This window comes from Dryobates pubescens, chromosome 2, assembly GCF_014839835.1.
Source record: "Dryobates pubescens isolate bDryPub1 chromosome 2, bDryPub1.pri, whole genome shotgun sequence".
Taxonomy (NCBI): domain Eukaryota; kingdom Metazoa; phylum Chordata; class Aves; order Piciformes; family Picidae; genus Dryobates; species Dryobates pubescens.
Window position 1 is genome coordinate 44,701,680 of NC_071613.1, and position 19,263 is coordinate 44,720,942.

General features: G+C 44.8%; 1 protein-coding gene across 11 annotated transcripts in view; it reads left to right on the forward strand.

Moving 5' to 3' along the window:
• Nucleotides 1-2,114: 2,114 nt before the first annotated feature.
• KALRN (kalirin RhoGEF kinase) overlaps nt 2,115-19,263 on the forward strand; it is a 548,250-nt gene continuing 531,101 nt past the window's right edge. For 6 of the 11 annotated variants that reach the window (XM_054176457.1, XM_054176462.1, XM_054176440.1 and 3 more), the window contains exon 1: nt 2,313-2,614. In XM_054176457.1, coding sequence (XP_054032432.1) covers nt 2,542-2,614 — 73 coding nt within the window. In that variant the 5' untranslated portion in view covers nt 2,313-2,541. Of the gene's footprint in view, nt 2,133-2,305; nt 2,615-19,263 lie in introns of those variants that run through there. The other 5 variants (XM_054176469.1, XM_054176476.1, XM_054176485.1 and 2 more) reach the window with 3 other exon arrangements.

Consider the following 19,263-nt stretch of genomic DNA (forward strand, 5'->3'; position numbering starts at 1 on the left):
ATGAGATTTGAAATGGTGATGCTTGCTTAAGCCTGGAAGATGGAAAGCTGTTCTGCATCATGGTGTGACATGGAAGGGCTGAATGTTCAATGAAGAAAGTCTGCTCCTTGAAAAACTGATTGTAATCAGGTGCTTGTACTATGGCACTGTCCTATTGCAAACACTCCTGATATGGAGGTTGTCCATGCATCCTGATTGTCCTATGGAGGTGAGCTCAGAGGGTAGCACAGAGGTCTGCAATAAGCTTCAGCAGTCTGGGCAGAGCTTTTGTGTTGATATTTTCTGCACATAGTTGTCAAATGACCCATTTTATCCATAAACATGAAGAGGTAAATGGCTTCAGTTAACACCAGCTGGTGTTAGGCTTGTGAAATGGCCAGCAGATCAGAGATCAGAAAGGCGGGAATAAGGCAGCCAGAGGAAAATTAAATGCTAGATATATCTCTATGTATTTGCTCTTATTTCTGTAGTCCCTGGGCATGACATACAATTTGCTTCTCAATTCTGTTTCAATTCCAGTAGTAAACAGTAAGGTCACACAAGATGTGACTGGGATCTCTGTGCTCATTGCATCTGGTCAATGCCATTTTGACAGTTATGTTTTCACAGGGGAATTTTTAGCCTTTTTATCAAGTGCAATATATCTAGTCATTGAGCTTACATCCAAATCCAGCCTTCTTCTATGATCTGGAGAGATCAGATGGAGGAAACCCATGTTCCTCTGGTGTCTAAACTATTCTGGGCTGAAACTGGAAAGGCTCTGCTAGCCTCAGCTGCTAACTTACCTGACAGATTGAGATATGATCCAAACAGTATCACTTACACCCAGTTGGCTCTGAGATTTCTACTATTCAATGATTTTCCTTTCTTGATACGCACTAGACTGGTGCCTAGCTCTTTTGAAGCACTTCAGCAAGTCCCTCTGTGGTGACTGCGTTCCTGGAGATGTTTTGTCTTCATCTTCTACAGCTGACTTTGTCCCTTGCACCTACAGAGTCCCTTAGATATCAGAGTTTTTCAGTGGCAAAATGATTGGGCACTACCCCTACAGGATAACACCACTGAGGTCACGGGACCTGCTGTCTAAAAGACTTTTGCTCTTAGGAGTGATGTGGTTTTGCAGCAAGGATAGGTTATCCATGGGCAGTACCACCAGAGGGGTGATTACTCCAGCAGTTGCTTTTTCTTTCTAATGGTAGAGGTAGCAAAGACGAACATCTGTGAGGTGTGAGAGTAACACTCCTCTTTTACAATGGTGTTTTGAATACGTGGGACAGTAGCATTTCTCCTTGAGCTGGCTGATAGCTTTAGAGCTGTTACGCTATTACGGAAGAACGAGGAGGTAGCGAGACTTCAAATAGGTGAACAGGAGAAGAAAGTGCCCAAATGGCAAACAGCTGTCTTTCTGTCTATCTCTGCCCATCTGTGCTTGAAATCTTGATATCTGGGCTCAGGCAATACTATTTAACACAGCTGCTAGCAAAGTAGAAACAAGTATTCCTCACGGCGCTCCTTTTGAGACAACAGATTTTGTCCCAAATCGCAAATATTTGAGCTACAGCAGGGAAATTAAAGTAATTTAGCTAGCTGAATCAATGTGTGATCTGGGATCAGGGTCTTGGTTTTCAATGTCCTTATTGGCTCTCATCACCTAGGACTATAAAGAGTAAAACAGCAAGCCATACCTGCAACAACGTGCAGTTTCACGGATCGTTTCTAAAGCACTCGTGCCTCACAGCCCAGGAACAAAAAACCCCAGAAGCCACTACCAAGACCCAAATCAAAGACAAGAAATTATTCCATGTAACCACACCGGCGGTCACTCTTTTCCCGGGTACCTGCCTAGCTGCCAGCCGACAGCTGTGCCGTGTCCCCGCGGTTATACATCGGAGGGGAGACATGGCAGCGGTGCAGACCGGTGGTGCACATCCAAACGGATGTGGAGCGCACGGGGGTACGAAATAAAAAAAACCCAAAACCCCGCCGTTCTGGAGTGTCGGTACCCGCACCTGTACCCGGCCCGCCCCGCCGGCAGCAGCTGGGCCCCCGCCCGCAGCGCGCTGCTGCGCGGAGCGGCCGCGCCCCGCAAAGGGGCTGCCCCGGCGGGCCCCGGCCTGGCTCAGGAAGTGCCGGTAGGGAAGCGGCGGGGGCGGCCGCCGGGGGCCGGGCCGGGCTGGGCTGGGCTGTCAGCGCGGCGAGGGGCAGCGGCGGCGCGGGGGAGCGGAGCAGGTCGGAACAATAGCGGGTGGAAGGGAGGGGGCCGGCTGCGGCGGGGGGGCTTGGCACCGGCACCCCGCCCTGGGCCGCGCCGCCCAGCATAGCTCAGCGCAGCCCGGGGGCAGCGCAGCCCAGCCCCGGGGCAGCCGCCCCGCAGGCACCGCGGAAAGGATGATCCGGGCGGCGCTCGGCTGGGCTCGCTGCTAAACGCTCCTCCATCCCTCCCTCCTCTTCTCCCTCCCTCTTTCTCTCTCTCGGCTCTCTTCCTCTCTAACTCACTGGATATTATCAGCCGCTGGGCTCGCCGCCGCCGCTCCCCCAGCCATGAATCCCGCCGAAGGGGCGGCAGAGGAAGGCGCTGTCCCCGACTCCGAGGTGGATGCTTTCTTCCGAACAGGTAAGAGAGCCACGGGGAAGGAGCCGAAGGAGAGCCGGGCCCTCCCTCCGCCGCGGGATGCGGGGCTGGCGGTGGCTCGGGCACCGTCGGCAGCGGAGCCGCGGGGAGGGGAGAGGAGGGGAATGGAAGGGGGTCCCCGCCTGCCTCCTCGCTTTGTCTGCCGCAGCCCCTCTGCTTGTCCGTGCTGGGGTCTCCCCTCCCGCCCCCGGGAGGATGCTACTGCGCTCCCGCCGCCGCCTGCCTCGGAAGGGGACTTGGCCAGGCACCCGCCCCGGGCAGGTACAAAAGCCCCGCGGGGATGCTCGGGCAGAGTTGCCGCGTTGTCGCCCCCGCGGGAGGCTTGTGCCGGCTGGGCCCCGCCAGGTTCCCGCCCGGGACAGCGGCGGCCTCCCGGGTACCGGCTGGTATTTGGGAGTAGAGCCGGTTGCCTGCCCTGCCCACCCCGCTCCGTCCGGGCGAAGCGCCGGGCGCTGCCGCTGCCCCTGGCCGCCCCTCCTGCTACCCTCGGGGGGGGGGGGGGCAGTGAGGGCAAAAGCGCCCCGGGCAGCGCTCGCCGCAGCCGCGCTACCGGCCGGGGATGCTGACCCCCGCAAAGTCTCAGGGCTGGGTGAGAGCCCAGGGTTTCGCTCTGCCCGTTCGGAGGATGCTGAAATGGAACTGAAGTGTATCTGGGATACATAGAGCGTGGTGTGGGGCCTTCGCTAACGATGCAGTGGCTAATTAAATTCTCCGGGCAGTGGGTATGTGCCGGGGTCTTCACTGCACCACCCGTTATGTGTGGTGGTGTTTGTGTGGGAGCCCTCAGCTCTGAAACATGGCTTTGCACAGGATCAGCATCTCGACTGAAACAACTTGTGGTCTGCTCCCCGCCCTGCCCCTCCCCCGACAAAATCTTGAGAAAGTATTATAGGCTTCTTGGTAGATTTTTTTAATTAAAAATTGTAAAGGATTAAATGCTTGTTTCATGAGGGGATTAACCCTTTTAGGCTAGGACTGACATTTACTGCCACAGCTGTTTGTCAAGTCTTTGCTTTTCAGCTGTTTTTGTCCTTCTACCTGCTCATTAGCTACACACAGTGCTTTGAGCTCCAGTTACAAAAAACAATTATGTAATCATTTAAACTTTAAAGAAGTAAAATCCTGAAGGCCTGCAGCAGCTCCCTGATATGGTAGACTGCACCCTGTTTATGTGAAAACCCTTTGATCTAGAGGATAACTCTAATAAGGTCTGGCTGTGTGTATCTTGTGATTGACAGGCCACTAAGCCATAGGATATTTGCCTGTTGATAGCCTACCTGGTTACAAGCCAATTTCCTAAGTTTCAACAATTTCAGATTTGTTTTAAAAAAGGAAAGGAACCTATCAATTGTCCTTTTAAAAGAAACCTGTTAATTAAAGTTTTCCCCCACCTTTTCTTTCTCTCCCTTCCTTCACCCAAAGGTGAACCATTTCTCTGTTACACTGCCTTCTCAACATAAGCATGTTAGCAGAATTGACTTTTGGAGTGAGTCAAGGCTGTCTTGCTTACATCAAAAAAGTATTCTTAAATGAGCAATAAGCACAGGGACTCATGTGGCTAGACATTTCTTCAAGCCTGTCTCTCTCACCTGAAATTTCACCTGTACACCTGGGAATATATTTGTTACTTTTATTGTTTAACCTGGAGATTTCAGAAAGTCTTCTAATACCTCTGCTTCTTAAGGACACAAAATCCCAGGAACCTGGGCCTGGAAGGGATGCCTAGGCCATGTTCTTTCACTGAAGCATACTTGCGCAGGCCATCCCTGATGGCTGTCCACCTTAAGTGTAATTGAAGGAGACAGCAAAATTCTTGTTTCTCCACCATTGTGTAGCATCTTGTGTCCAAAATGATGACATGGAAAAAAATCCCTTCACTTCTTTGTAACTCACTTTTATTGTCAGCGGTTTGCAATGGCCAGGCAGTGTCACTGAGGAATGGGGGGAAAGCACGAGAGCAGGCATGGCTGGCCTGGAATTGCACTCTTGGTTTCCTGCATTGTTTGTGCACCGTTCACTTCTGGGTTTGTGCACTGCTGTTGTGCCTGTCTGAGGATGAGTTTAATGGAGGGCAGAGGGAACAGGTGATGTGGAGCTTAGGAAAACAACTGTAGACAGGACACAACTGGTTCTTTGATTCCTTGTTTTGGTTGTTAATGGCAGTCTTGCCTGGTTAAGGACCCTGTTAGAGGGTCTGATTTGTAGTTACTGCAGAGACCTGCACTAACTGAACATCTTTTTCCTTAATATTAGCTTTTTCCTTCTATTCCTTCTGTCCTGACTTGTGTTCTGAGTTAGCAAAGCATAACCACTGTGGCTTATGTTCACATCAAATGAAAAATGAACCTTTGTTGTTTGAAGATTAGCTGATCCAATAGCACAAGTGTACTCTAAACTGCCTAAACTCTTCCCAAATTCATGGCTACTGCATGGAAAAGCATGAACTCATTATTCTCAGTGAAAGAAATGGACTCCAAACAACGAATACCTCACTGCAAGGCTTTTAGCACCAGCTGGCCTTTGCACTGAGCCAGGAGGATCGATAGGCTGCTCCCTGGTACCAGCAGCAGAGGCTGATGCTGGGGATGGCGCCGCACGGGGAGCTGCTCCCCCAGCAGCGCCCAAACACTCAGGGGTTGCAGCGGTCCCTTATCAGAGATTACAGTTGAGACAGCAGCTCTCTGAGCTCTAGCTGGAAAGTTGAACTGAAGGAATTAACACAAGGTAATAAAGGAAGGTCTGTTCTGGTGCTTACACTGATGAGAATTAGGAATGAATTTTTAAGAAAAGGGCTGATTTAACACCTGTGTGGTTCATGCTGGCAGGCAGTTAAACCTCCCCCAGGACAGGCAGGGTAGGGATTGTTCTAATTTTCCTCATCAGATATATGCAGAGAGTAATTCAGTCTTCTAGAGAATTACTTCCATGTAATTGGGATAAAAATTAACAGGCAGAGGGACTTTAAGGGCAGAAATTATTATTGTGGTCTCCAGCTCTGATTTCTGGGATAACACAGGCTGATGAATCGAGGCAGTAATTTCAGTGTGATGTCTATTGCTTCTGTTTGAGTAAGGAACCAAATTTATGCCCAATTTTTCCTTATTAAGTTTCTTATGTCTATTTTGGTGACAAATAAAATATGATCAAGTTGTCTGGAACTCTGTGTCCTGTATTAAATGTGTACTGAGGCTTTTATACTGCATAGAACCGAATCCAAATACTTGTTTCAAACATCAAGTAAGTCACTTTGCAAAGAATACAAATGATGGATATCCCTTGGATGCTAATATAGATGGAAAGCTTTACTGTCGTGCTTAAGCTGCAGGAGTTTCTGCAGAGTGTTTTGGAAGCAGAGGTGAAACATATAAGGAAATCTTTTACCAAATTGTAAATATTTATAGAGGTCAGTGGCAGAACAATTTAGCAAACTACCAATTACTGGCAAGGATAATTATCAATATTTCTTATCCACTAGCAGGTTCAGTTTTATTTTCTACTTTATTTTTCTGGCACTTAAGGATAGCATTGATTAGATCTGATACAAAGATGCTGACTTTGTCATCGATACTTCCTGTGAGTGAGTTGAAAATTGATATTGCTCCATCTTCTTTGACTACAATGAATTACTCTGTCTGCTTTCTGCTTTCCATCAGCCGTTATACTTTCAGCATTGCTCATTTATGCACAAGTGACTGGCAACTTTGCTACTAAATAACTTCAAAATGATTGGCAGTGGCCAGGCTGTTTGATCAATAGATGAGCTTGAAGTGATGCCTGCACAGAAGTGCTCCTTGAGATTGATGGAATCAAGTGTCTCCTCGTAAGGCAGATAAATGGATTCAATCGAGATGTCACTGGGGGTGAGATGTTTGTGTAATGCCCAACTTCCTCACCTAGAGACTTTATAAGACCTGGTCTGGTAATGTGTGCTGAAAAAGGCTCTATTATAGAAAAGACTGTCAGGTTGTACCTGCCACTGTGAAAGTTCATTTGTTCTTTAGGGTGATAACTGCTGATTAAAATCTGTGCCACTCTCTGGAGGCTTTGACTTCTAACCCTGTCAGGAATATGAGTTTTGTTCCTTTCCTTATTTCATGGCCTTTTTTTTTTCTCTCCCATGTGATTGGCATGGAGGAAGAAGATGGTTATCACACCATGGGTGGGGACCCAAATCTTTCCAAACCTCTGTCACTAGGTACCCCAGTGCATAGGGAAGGCTGTGTGGCTCTCCCTTGCTGTTGACCTGTGTTCTTCTCAGGACTCTGAGAGAGCTCTGCTAGACTGGGAATTGGCATGTAGACATGACAAGGGGTATGAAGGTGAATCAAGTGGTCTTGGTGGAAATGAGTGTTCCCTTCTCACTCTCACCCTGCGGATGCTGCTCAGAAAGGGGACAGAAACTGTTGATTTGTTTGGCCTTGTGACAAAAGGGAAGTATCTCTTTTTGTCTAATCCTGAAAGGGAGCCATTTAAATTAGCACTTTATGTTCAGAAAAGGCATTTATTTCCCACATTTTTTGACTTCTTCCTCACTCAAAAGTACATACAGGGCAACAAGAGTGACATCTGGTAGTCATTTACAATGTGTTTCTTCTGGATGAGATTGCATTGTTATAGGCCAGGAGGAAGATATTTATTCTATTTGATATTAATTCAATTAACGCTGAACAGAATTACTTCCAGAGAAAGAGGCTTTTCACACCCAGCTTCTGTTCAGAGCCAGTGTGTACTGAATTCAGCTCACAGTCCTGGATTTCCAGGGCAGGGTACAAGAGTGCAAGTTACAGCACAGGTGCAAGCTTATAGCGCAGATGTTAGCAAAGGGCACAGGCAATGCAATAAGGCTTGATACAATACATACAGAAGTTAGTGTGGGAGCGACCTGTTGCTTATGCTGTGTTTTAAGGTTGAAACTCTGAAAGAAGAAAAGTGCTATCCCCAAGTCATCAGAGGAGCTCTGTACCACCTTCCCAGTGCTTATATAGATGATTTTGCGTGTGGCCTTAGATGGCTATGCATGTGTTAGGATGATGAGCTGCACAAACACAAGGGAGCACCCAGCTTGGCCAGGCAAATAGAACTACTGCTGTTTCCCACTGCCCGCCACCCATAGTGTATTTTATCAAGTCTCGTAATAATGTGCTGGGAAAACATGAGGGTTTAAAAAGCAGGAGCAACTTTGATGGGTTTGGTGGTGGGGTTTCTTTTTGGGTTTAATTTCCAAGCACACCCTTGGGTTAAGAGCCTGCTGGGGAGTCCTCCAACCAGGCAGGTGCTCAGGGCCTCTTGAAAGTTGGGGATGAAGTATTCTGTTATTTCAGCTGCTGTGACCTTATGGTCTCTAGGAAGGTTGATTATGGATGTATAGCAGCTTTATTGCTCCATGGCGACACGTACCATACAGTACCCAGTGGTATTTTAAGTACTTCATAGTTATATCAAAGAAAATACTTACGGAGTATTAGGCCTTATAAACCCATAGTGCTGTGTGTTTTATGGCTGGAACTTCAAGTAAGTCACAAAGCAACTTAGAGGTATTTGTGCTTTTTGTTTGATTTGGACTGGTGTCTTGCTTTTAATATTTCTTTGGACAAACAACCCCTGTTTTACAGCCCTGCGTGGCACACGCACCCTGTGTTTAACTGGAGGAACTCTGCCACTTGGGGAATTTTGCCTAGCAGATCTGGCAAGAGCAATAGCGAGTATTACAATATATGTGTTGCAAACGAAAGTTGGGTATAAAAAGAGAAGTCAGTTTTGATTGTCTGAATGGAGAACCCTAAAGTGTGGAAAGTCATAAAAGAAAGATGGCATAATATTTTGAATTTTATCTGTCCCACTGAGTTCTGGGACAGATTCTGTTACTGTTGTGGTAGATCCAGAGCACTTAGGGGAACGGTTAGGGAGTTTTCATGGATGTAACTGAAAACAGAACTTGGCTAAGGCATCCCAATGGCAGACACAAATCTAGGTGCAAGTCAGTCACCAACGTGATACGTGGACTTGAATGTGTTGAAATAGGATTTAGAGGATGTCCTGGGTTAACATAGCCCACACTCACAAAGCCCCACTCTCCCCACACAGAAGTGAGGGAAAGTGACACACAAAAAGCGATAGAGCTGAGATAAAGAGTTTTACAGGAAATGATAGAATACACAATTACCTTAGTGCAGAAAAGTGCAGCAAAATGCAGAAGCAGTAGCAGAAGGAGTGATCTCTCCCACCCCGACCCACAACCAGCCCAGAGGAAAAGACCAACAGTGGAGACTGGAATCAGCAACTGGAAGAGAAAGCCTCTCATGTTACAATCTGAACTTCAAGCCCCACGATACTTTGCTCCAGCCAACACTTCCAGTTTTGATGCTGTCATGATGGCAGCGTGTTACTGAATGTCCTCATCATATTCAACTCAACCCATGACAGAGGAATTTGCGTTATGGATGGATTAATATTTCAGCAAAATATTTAAGTATTCATGTTCAGGTTTGTTTCAGAGTGAGCCCAATATTTGAATCCAGAACGAAGGCTTTCTTTCTGTTGTAAGTCATTGCAAAAATCCCTACATACGTGATGACTGTGGAATAACATTAGATGCAGTTGCATTCCATTTATTTAATTCTGAACTATTCAGCAGATTCAAAGTGGTGTATTATAATTATGTAGGTGCAATGCTGGCATGTGAAAGACCATGTATCACAGTATCACTAAGGTTGGAAGAGACCTCAAAGATCATCAAATCCAACCTGTCACCACAGACCGGTGACTCCACACCTCCCTGGGCAGCCCATTCCAATGGTGAACGACTCTCTCAGTGAAAAACTTTCTCCTCACCTGGAGCCTAAACTTCCCCTGGTGCAGCTTGAGACTGTCCTCTTGTTCTGGTGCTGGTTGCTTGAGAGAAGAGACCAACTCCCTCCTGGCTACAACCACCCTTCAGGTAGTTGTAGAGAGCAATGAGGTCTCCCCTGAGCCTCCTCTTCTCCAGGCTGAACAATCCCAGCTCCCTCAGCCTCTCCTCACAGGGCTTGTGCTCAAGGCCTCTCCCCAGCCTTGCTGCCCTTCTCTGGACACATTCAAGTGTCTCGATGTCCTTCCTAAACTGAGGGGCCCAGAACTGGACACAGTACTCAAGGTGTGGCCTAACCAGTGCAGAGTAAAGGGGCACAATGACTTCCCTGCTCCTGCTGGCCACACTATTACATTTGTTAACAGTTTCTGTAATTCCTGTTTCCTAATCAAAGGCTTAAGAGATAATTCTCTTTCTGTTTTTAAATATCAATATTAATTTTGTTTGCTCATTTTCATTAATTAGTGCTTAGAACGAGTTGTGCTTTATTTGGGTTCTTCCTCCCTTATCAACATGTGTGGCTTTGTTACTAAAATCCAGGAGTGTTTTCTGCTTCTTCCAAATTACACAGCATAATGACTGAGAACACATAGGTGCATAGGCCTGTTTTGTCACACTCCCACTTCAAGGCAACAATTTGCCATTAAAACTAAAAGTGAAATGTCTTTTTTTTTTTCTTCCCCCCCCCCCTTAATTATATGAACCTGCATTTCAGTTTCATTGATGGAACAAAACTACCATAATTAGGCAGTCTGTAGTTTTTAGTGTAAGGTCACATTATGCTTCACTGAGAATAATAAGAGGAAATGATCTTCAATTTAACATCTCAGTGACTGGCAGAGCAGCTGCTCTGGTCATTTCTGTTAGTGAAGTGGCCTTGGGAAGAAGGATGAGTGTGTTTTGTTTGGGAGAGAAATTAAATTAACCTTGTCATGTAATTGGTACCCGTGTAGATTTACAGGAGTTTTCAGGTTTTTTGAACTATTTGTGTGTGTGTGTGCACATGCAATAACCTGTGCTGAAGTGGCAGAAGACATGCCTTACCTTTTAAAATAAAAAAAAAATCATTACAAGGAAAGATTTGATTCCACGGTCTTGCTCTCCTCCAGGGATTGCGAACCTTTCTTTGAGAAGTGAGCTTTTGGTGACATAGTAAAAGCAGTAGGTCAGGCAGGCTCTGGTGCAGCTAGGATATGAAAAGTGGTAGTTGGATCAGGTTGTTACCTGAGATTAAAATATATCTAGCAAGAAGAGCTCTGCCAGGGTTTCCCGGTAATACCAGAGCTGTTGGCATGGTTCCTGCCTCCTGGAGTGTACCCTGGCACTCCCGCTGGTTTAATGGCAACTGGCAGCCTACATTGGGAGCAGCATCCTCAGCTGGAAACAATAGTGTCTGATTCTTGTTTGTCAGCTGGGACAATAGCCTTGCTGATGGGCTGCGGTGAAGGAGAGCAGGCTTCCTTTGTATGGCAGTGCAGGCATGGCAGATGGCTAATTGGACATGATAAACCACGGGGGCAATGGGGGAGAAAAAGGAGATCTGCAGGGATTATCAGTTTGTATCCCCTGTGTTAGGGGAAAAAAAGATGTGTTTTGAAGATGTTATCAACTTTAGCTCTTTGCCACGAATATATCATTCTATAGTGAGGAAAGGGGAAATCCTAACTAAAGTCTGTCCTTAGCTGGTGTGACGTCCACTTTATTAGCTGGGAGCTAATATAGTATTGCTGCATGGGAAGGTAGGCAAGTGCATGGCCTCCGGAGATGCTGGCATGGCACTTAGGAAAATTAGCAGTGCATATTTTTCACCCGTCTTGTAAGTGAATGTCAAACTGTTGTGCCAAACAGCATCCATGCTGAAAACAAAGAGCTTTGCAGCAGTGCTTTTCAGGAATGAAAAGTTATGGTCTACCATAGATTGTTGTGATACAAATAGACATCCATCAGTGTTGAAGCACTGAGAAGCTAAGCTGATTAGCAAAGACAGAATTAATTTGTTTCAGTATATTTTATTAGACTCACTAGAGTGTACATTGTGAAGCCAAAACCTGAGGCCCTTGCTCAAAGAAATTTTTGTTTATTTAAAACATCTTACTGAAAAAGGGAATGAAAGCCTTAAGGTTAGGACCACAAAATTGATCATCAGAGCTGTGGAACACCTCTCCTGTGAAGAAAGCCAGAGCTGGTGTTGTTCAACCAGCAGAAGAGAAGAGAAGAGAAGGTAGCAGGGACTTATTGCAACCTTTCAATATTTAAAGGGAGCCTATAAGAAAGATGAGGACAGACATTTATCAGAACCTGTTGCAACAGGGCAAGGAGTAATTGTTTTATACTTAGGCTAGATCTATGGAAGAAATGTTGTACACTTAGGGTGATGAAACACTGGCACAGGTTGCCCAGAGAGAGGTGGTAGATGTCCCATCCCTGGAAACTTTGCAGGGCCTTTGAGCAACCTGAGCTAGTTGAAGGTGTTCCTACTCACTGCAGGGGTGTTTGACTAGATGACCTTTAAGGCTCTCTTCCAAACCATTCTGTTTCTAAAGTATGTTCCAATCCCAGGCAGTTATCTATATGAGATGTGTAGGCGTAGCTGGAGGCTTTGGTTTCTCCGAGTCCAAGGCTCTGCCTGCAGCACATTAGCATCAGGCAGAAGTTCATCCAACTGGATTCATTTTAATTCCTCTTTTTTTTGCACCCCCTTAGTTAAACAGCAAGAGAAAGCACACCACAGCTTTGGGAGTGGTTGGACAATTTCTGTTCATCTCTGGCTTTAATTCCCTGTTTTGTAAAATGGTATCAAAGGCCTGCAATACCTTGCTATTTTAGTGTCTTTCATCATCATCATCATCATCATGTTATGGCATATAACAGATACATTTAAATTGTAGTAAAAATAAATCTCTAAGAGTTTAAAAATAATAGCTAGCAAGAAATATGCAGAACCCTGTGGAAGCAGATTTACTTTCTGTGGAAATGTCTAGACTGTGTTTCTCTTCCACTGTTTACTACTGTCTTTTCCCATGGGACAACTTCAGTGAAAACTCCAGATTGAAAGTTTCAGCAGGCTGCCTTTGGTTTCAGCAGGCCCTTCAAGTTCTCTGCCTGTCAGTCTGTGTAGCTTTTGAAGCTATAGGTACAAAAGACCAGTTTTTGCATGGGTGAAGTAAAACTTCCATAGGGCTGTCCTTCTATAGGACCTAAAATATTGTCATTATGTTACAATGGTTTTTCTGACAGAGTTTATTGTTTGTATTATTGCCTCAATCACTGATTAATTCCTTCTGAAGCAGATGCTGCTTGAACACTGAACAAAAAGATGATCCTTGCCATCAAGTGCTGATGATAAAAGCTGTCAAGTGGATTGTGAATTCATTTAACCAAAGACTTGTCCTTCAATTTGCTTTGCTTTTAAACACATCTGAAGGACAAGCCAAAGGAGTTACAGAATCTAGCACTGGGTCTGGAGCAAATGGCTGAGAATAAGGTACAAGCAGAAAAATAGGGAAGAAATGAGAAAACTGTAGGGAAATCTGAAAAAAATAAATGGAAGAATCTGATAAAGTTATCTGGCAGAACACTTCAGAGCTGGAGGATGCTTGGCTGAGAACGGGATTGCAGTCTGCATCCTCTGTGGAAGGGAAACGAGTGATGTCAGTGTGAGGAAGGTCAGAAGCCAAAGGAAATAGCAAAATGAGACAATAAGAGGTTTGATTTGAGTTGTAGCTTTTGGGATGGAAAACCAAACGTTGATTTTTTAACACATAAGAGGAAAAAAAATTTGGCAGACTTTGGCTACCTAGAGAAAGGAGGGAACAGGCAAAGCCTGTGCTCAGAAGGGGGAGAACAGCCATAGGAGGTTACTGCAAAACACAGGAAAAATAGCAAGGTTTTCTCTTCTAGCAGATGCCCCTCACCATTGAATATCATTACTTTCACACTGCAGTCTTCTACTGTTGACTGCACCAAATGCCTGCCTTGCTTTGATGCTGTGGAGAGAAGGCATTTCCCTATGGAGCGAAGACACAGAGCCAACATCCTTGGGTGTTCTGCTTCACGTTTAATGCCTCTTGTTCACAGAAATGTGTCACAAGGAGCTGTCTTCTTTGGATCTGACTGCCACTGTGTTTGCAGCAATTTAACTTTCCTGTTCTGCTTTTCTGTGCTGAGGCAGAGAGTTCAGGAGTGATGCTAATAGAGTCAGTCTGAAGCGTTCAGATAAATTTAGTCCGAAGAGCAAGTCAGGCCTACCGGGTAAATAGTAATGATCCTGTGAGCTTTGAGGACTTAGAGCTACGGTGTACGAATCTCCCATTAACAGCTTGCTCCTGTTCAACTCAACCCTGCTCAAAAGTTAGCTAGGGTGTTAAAGAGGTCAGCTATTTGTTACAGATTCCTGTTAGCCTATAATCTGTCTGCTGCTTCAGGTTATTTATCAAATTCCTGATCAAAACAGTCTTGAACTCTTTGAGGCTAGGAGAAAATTGTTAACACAGTCAGTTTAAAACACCTCTGCTGCTAAAGCTGAAAAGAGGTAAAACTCTGTTGATTAGATGAGTTCAGATGAATTAAAACTGATCTGTATGGTAATGGGAGTTTGTAAAAAATGACACAACGACGCTTTTCAGCCTGTAAGTCATTATCATGGGAAAAGCTTTGTCTTTTCTTTCTCCCCCCCCTTTTAAAAGGTACATGTCTTCACCATGCAGTTGTGCAGCAAGGTGTAACTGGCAGCTTCGACCTGGTTGCTGTGATTGGGATTGATTTCAGCACCTGATTCAGCTTCATCTCGGTTGTGATGTTTGTGCTTGGGAGGCTTACAATGCTCATGTGCAGTAGCTCAAAACCAATGACTGGTAGATTATTACTTGGGCAGTCAAAGCTACTTGTCCACCTCAGAAGTCAAGCAATGCTCAAGATGTGCAGGACGAACAATAAGTACTTTGTTTTGCTCTGCTCCTCTTGATGTACAGTGATAATGGTGAGAATAGTCATGAGAAACAATACACAGATTTAGTGCAGCATTTTGGAACACTTAAATGGTCACAGTTTTTGTGTAGAATAGGGAAGTCCCATCAAACCCATCTATGAAAAGGAGATAATCAGATACAAGGCTGTAGTAAGTGGTTTTCTTGAGGCTGTGCACATGTTCTTGAAAAACACATGTCCTGGTGGTGGAGCAAGCCCTGACAAAGTGGTGCATTGCTTTACCTTCTGTTGGAAGGGCAGAAGCCAGGAGAAGTGCACTGATCCCTTTTTGCTGTAGGGTTGTCAAAAGCCACTGCCAAAGTGACAGGTTATATCAGAGAGATGTGCAAAGGCTTGGCTCTTCTTAAACCACTTGATGTGGGTGCCTATTTATGGATGCAAGTTACCTATGTCAGACAGATTGTACATCTTGGCCTGGGAATGGGATTAACACACCTTGACTATGGGTCAGATGGTCTTAAGATGTCTGTTACACTGACCTTATATTTAAATATATGTAGGTCAGAGCCACATCTGGTATAAAAAATGGCCTGATGCCAGTCACAGCAGAGGAGCTACAGTAATTTACACGGGCGGAAATTTTGGTCTGTGTTCAGCTGACAGACTCATGTGGGGATGGGGCCAAAGAGGACTGGTAGCAGAGTAAGGATAGTTGTAATTTAATGCATTAAGACATCCAGATGATTTTGCTCATCACCGTGGTACCTGAATGCTGACAAACTGAGACAGTCAGGCTCAGGATTTGTTCTGCTCACTGTTTGGTAGGGTCCTCTGTGTCTTTTTTGTAATGAGTGTGCTGCTGTGAAAGTTACATCTATTAAATACTAAATGTAAGAGAGATTTAATGACATGCTATTAAAAAGTTCCACCTACCTAAAAACGCTTCGCTTTCCAGCCCAGGTTTGCTAATATATTCCACATTTCACAGAGATCTCTTCATGAAGAGAATGCTGTCAGAAGCCATTTACAGCTCTGATCCTGCTTCTGTTGTCTTTAACGAGTGCCAGATTCCCTTTCCCTGCAGAGTCAACCACTCTGCCACCAAGTTTATGCTATGGATGTCTCCCATGGGTGCATTAGTTACTCGGGGCATGGGAAGGTACCTCCCAGCTGGTTCCATACAGCTGAGTTTAACAGAGCTATAAGCCTAGTATAGGATTTCCTTTCCTTGGTCTTATTTTTCCTCATACTTTTTCCTCTTGGAATATATCTAGAAAGTTTAAAACCAGTGTGTTGACATTCTAGACAGGGCCATTCTTTTAATGTGGCATTGTCCAGCATAAGGAAAATACCTGTGACCTTCTGAAGAGTGCTGAATTGATTCCCCATACTGCCAGCATTTATCAGTAACATTCCCATGTAGTGTGTGAGTGAGACAACTGCAAAGTGTTATAAGTGCTACTCTGAAGCACAGTTTTCATGCTGACAAGCAATAGAAAGTCATGTTGTATCTTCCTATGGGAATACATAGACAAGGGCAAGTTTCCTTTTTGGAAGTTATCTTTGTATTTGGAGATGGGCTGTGGGAGGTATACCTCAGGCAGTGGTTGCCAGTCTGTGGACTGCAGAGACGGGTGATGGAGATCTCTTCACCCTCTTCACCACAGTCCCTCCATTGCTTCCTTGTCCAGAGCACAGCTCTTTTTGCTGGCTACAGCTCCCGAGCAGGGGCTTGCTTTGGCTCATATATACCTGGAAGATTTAAGAAGGATCAACCCTGCTCCCTGCCTCAGTTCTGTGGATGTCTCCAATCCAAATTGGCCTCAGACTTGTTGAACTGATAAAGAGTGTTGGGGGAACCTGTCACTCCTTTTCCTCTTGTGCTGCTTCTGGGGTGCACAGTGACCTCTCTTTGCACACAAAATAACTGAAGGTCAAATAAACAAGATGAACTTGACAACAAGCTGAAAATCTTGAAACTAGTAAGACGGCACAGAAGGCAGAATGAGTGTGCCAAACTAGCAGGCATGCAGAGTGCAAAGGCAAATAAATCAGGACTAAGTTTCCTTTTTTTCCTTTTCTTTTTTTTTTTTTTTTTTGAGCTACATTAATAGCTGCAGGTAATGACTTCTGAAGGGATCTCCTTTCCTGGCTCCCTTTTTCCTCTTCCAATCTATGTATGTGTTTTCCTTGAGAGCTGTTCCAGGAACTGAGTTAAACTTCCCTAGTCATTACTTTTTCTTTTGGTGTGCAGACACCCTGCAAACAGTGGCTCAGCCTGAAGCAGTGAAATTTCAGAGAAAGCCAACTGTAGCAATCTATTTTTAAAAGGTTATTTTGATGAACTGGATTTTTTGACCTGATTTGAACCAGTCTTGGTCACCCACACGTGCTGTGCTGCTGCAGCCTGAACCCACAGGAGCATCAGTTTGCTGTTTTGCCTTTGCAGTCCTATTATTTTCTGTATCAGACAGCAACAAATGATTTTCTCCACCCTGTATCTTACTTGTCCTGTGTGTTGTTAGCTCAGAGTTGCAGATCTTTTGCTGGGGAAAGCAAAACTATGCTTGTTATACTGCAGTATCGTGGCTGTCCTGTTTCCCTTTGAGCAGTGGGATTCCAGGGGTTGGGGGTGTCATCTTTTATCAAACACTACCATGGTTTTTATTTTGACTGTCTGTAAAACAATATTTTAAAATTGTCCTTGGCCAAGGAGTTTATGCAGGAGTTTAAATAAGTCCTTAACTTTGCTGTAGAGTTATAAGTATGATGCAAGACCTTAAAACAGCAGAGTTAAGCCACCCAGACCTCTTAGCTACAGTAAATGAAGCTTGAACAACATCAATTCAGAAAGCCATGGGCTGTTGCAGCATCAGTCCCTGATGCCTCATCTTTGCACAGTTGAAAATCAGTAGTGCAGGAGCAGTGGGACTTTGGTGGGCACTGGCCTGAGTTTGTACCTCCTTATAGGAGGCATTCAGCGTGTACTAGTGAATATAGATCTCGTATTCAGTCTCTTGAAACCATCTCAATATTTCTATTGTGTGATTCTACACAAGATTTCTATTATGTTGAAATCACTTAAGTTTATTCTCAATCCAGAAACAAATGGCCAAGATGCAATGGATTGCCTTGGGTTATGTGCTGATGCTCAGGAAAGCTTTCTGTTTCAGTGTCACAGTTTTACACATAAATAAGTAGAATAAAATAGAATAGAATAGAATTGAACAAACCAGGTTGGAAGAGACCTTCAAGATCATCGCGTCCAACCCATCAACCAATCCAACCCACCTAAACAACTAACCCATGGCACCAAGCACCCCATCAAGTCTCCAATGTAAATGAATGTGTTATCATGGAAGTTTAGAACTTGTCATGGAGTTGTTCATCATGCCTGGATGAGTCTCTAACAAAAAGGGGTTTTAGACATCCTCCCTGGATGAGCAGGTGCTGATGGCTCCATTGTTAGCACCCACCTATTTGAGCTCCTAAGAGGCACTTAGATATTAAAACTGCACTTTTTTGGAAGTTAATACTTGAGGGTCACAGTTTTGGGGCTGTTGGTGCAACTAGGTACCCCTTTGACCAAGTTCTGGAAAGGATGGCTGCATTCCTAATATAGTGGTCAGATTCCGCTTGGAATAACTATATTCTTGTCTTGCTTTCTTCATTTCTTCTCAGAGGTTATGCTTTTCAGTGCATGAACAGTTGCTGAATTTCTATGCATGCTGCATTTTAGCGTTGAGAGGTAATCTGTATCTGTGACTCTTCCGTAGGGCTTCAGGGTGAAAATCTTGTTATTTTTAGCACCACCACTATCTTTACCTTAGGCAAGGTAAAACAAACACAGCCTCTGGCAGCTCTGTGTCAGGAACAGCAGAGAGAGACGCCAGGTCCAGGCACCCCATCCTTCCCAGCTGCTACCAAAGCCATTGGGGAGCACATGGTCTTCCTCTGCGTCACACCCCAGCCTGTATGCCTGAAGGAAACCTCCTCGTATCTGCACATCTTCCTGTCCAGATGCACATGAGTACAGCATCTCGCAGCTCATTGTTTGAGGTGGCAAAGTGTGTTGTGGCCCTGCAGTGTGAGAGGAGTTGTGAAATGATGTTATTGTTGTTAAAGAGATTTATAAGCTGTCAAACACCATGTGCTGGTCAGGCAGAGCTTTTCTATTTCCACTCCTTTATAGGAGGCTTGTGAGTAAGTACCTGCTATATGCAAAGAAGGGGAAAGGCAGGCTCTGGTTGTTTCCAGCATCCCAAATCAGTGAGTGCTCTTTTCATGCTGACCGAAGCTGTATTCTGAATATATCTCAGCCCCCTTCTGATTTTTGGTGTATAGTGTTCATGTAGGGTTAAATTAGGGTGCAGCAGCTGAATTGCAAGCTTTTCTGACAGAAGGTCTTGAGCTTCTGCATCCATAACTTTCCTGAAGCTCCCTTAGCTAAAGCCTGGCATATGTTATCTAACAGGGAGCTTGACTGATATTGCTAACACCTTACACTGATTGTGCTGGTGTGTCTATGTACTGCCAGAAAATGTCATCCCGAAGCTGTAGTTATCCCCAAGTTTTATATTGACAAGTGGCAATATTGCAATAGAAATGCCTCAGCAGCAAGGCTGTGATACTGGAATGAATGTTGCATCCACATAAAATGAAACAGTTGTGTCTTTTCTGTGTGGAAGCCATAATTTAGATATAGGAGTCTTGTGTGCTAGAACAGCATCATTTACTGTGCTTTTAATTTTGTGTATCTTGTCTTTTCTGGTCTGTGTCAAACCAGAAGGTTCCTCAATTATTCTTATTTGTCTTAAATATCATTTATCCCTTTGTGAAAACTGATCCATTGCAGAAC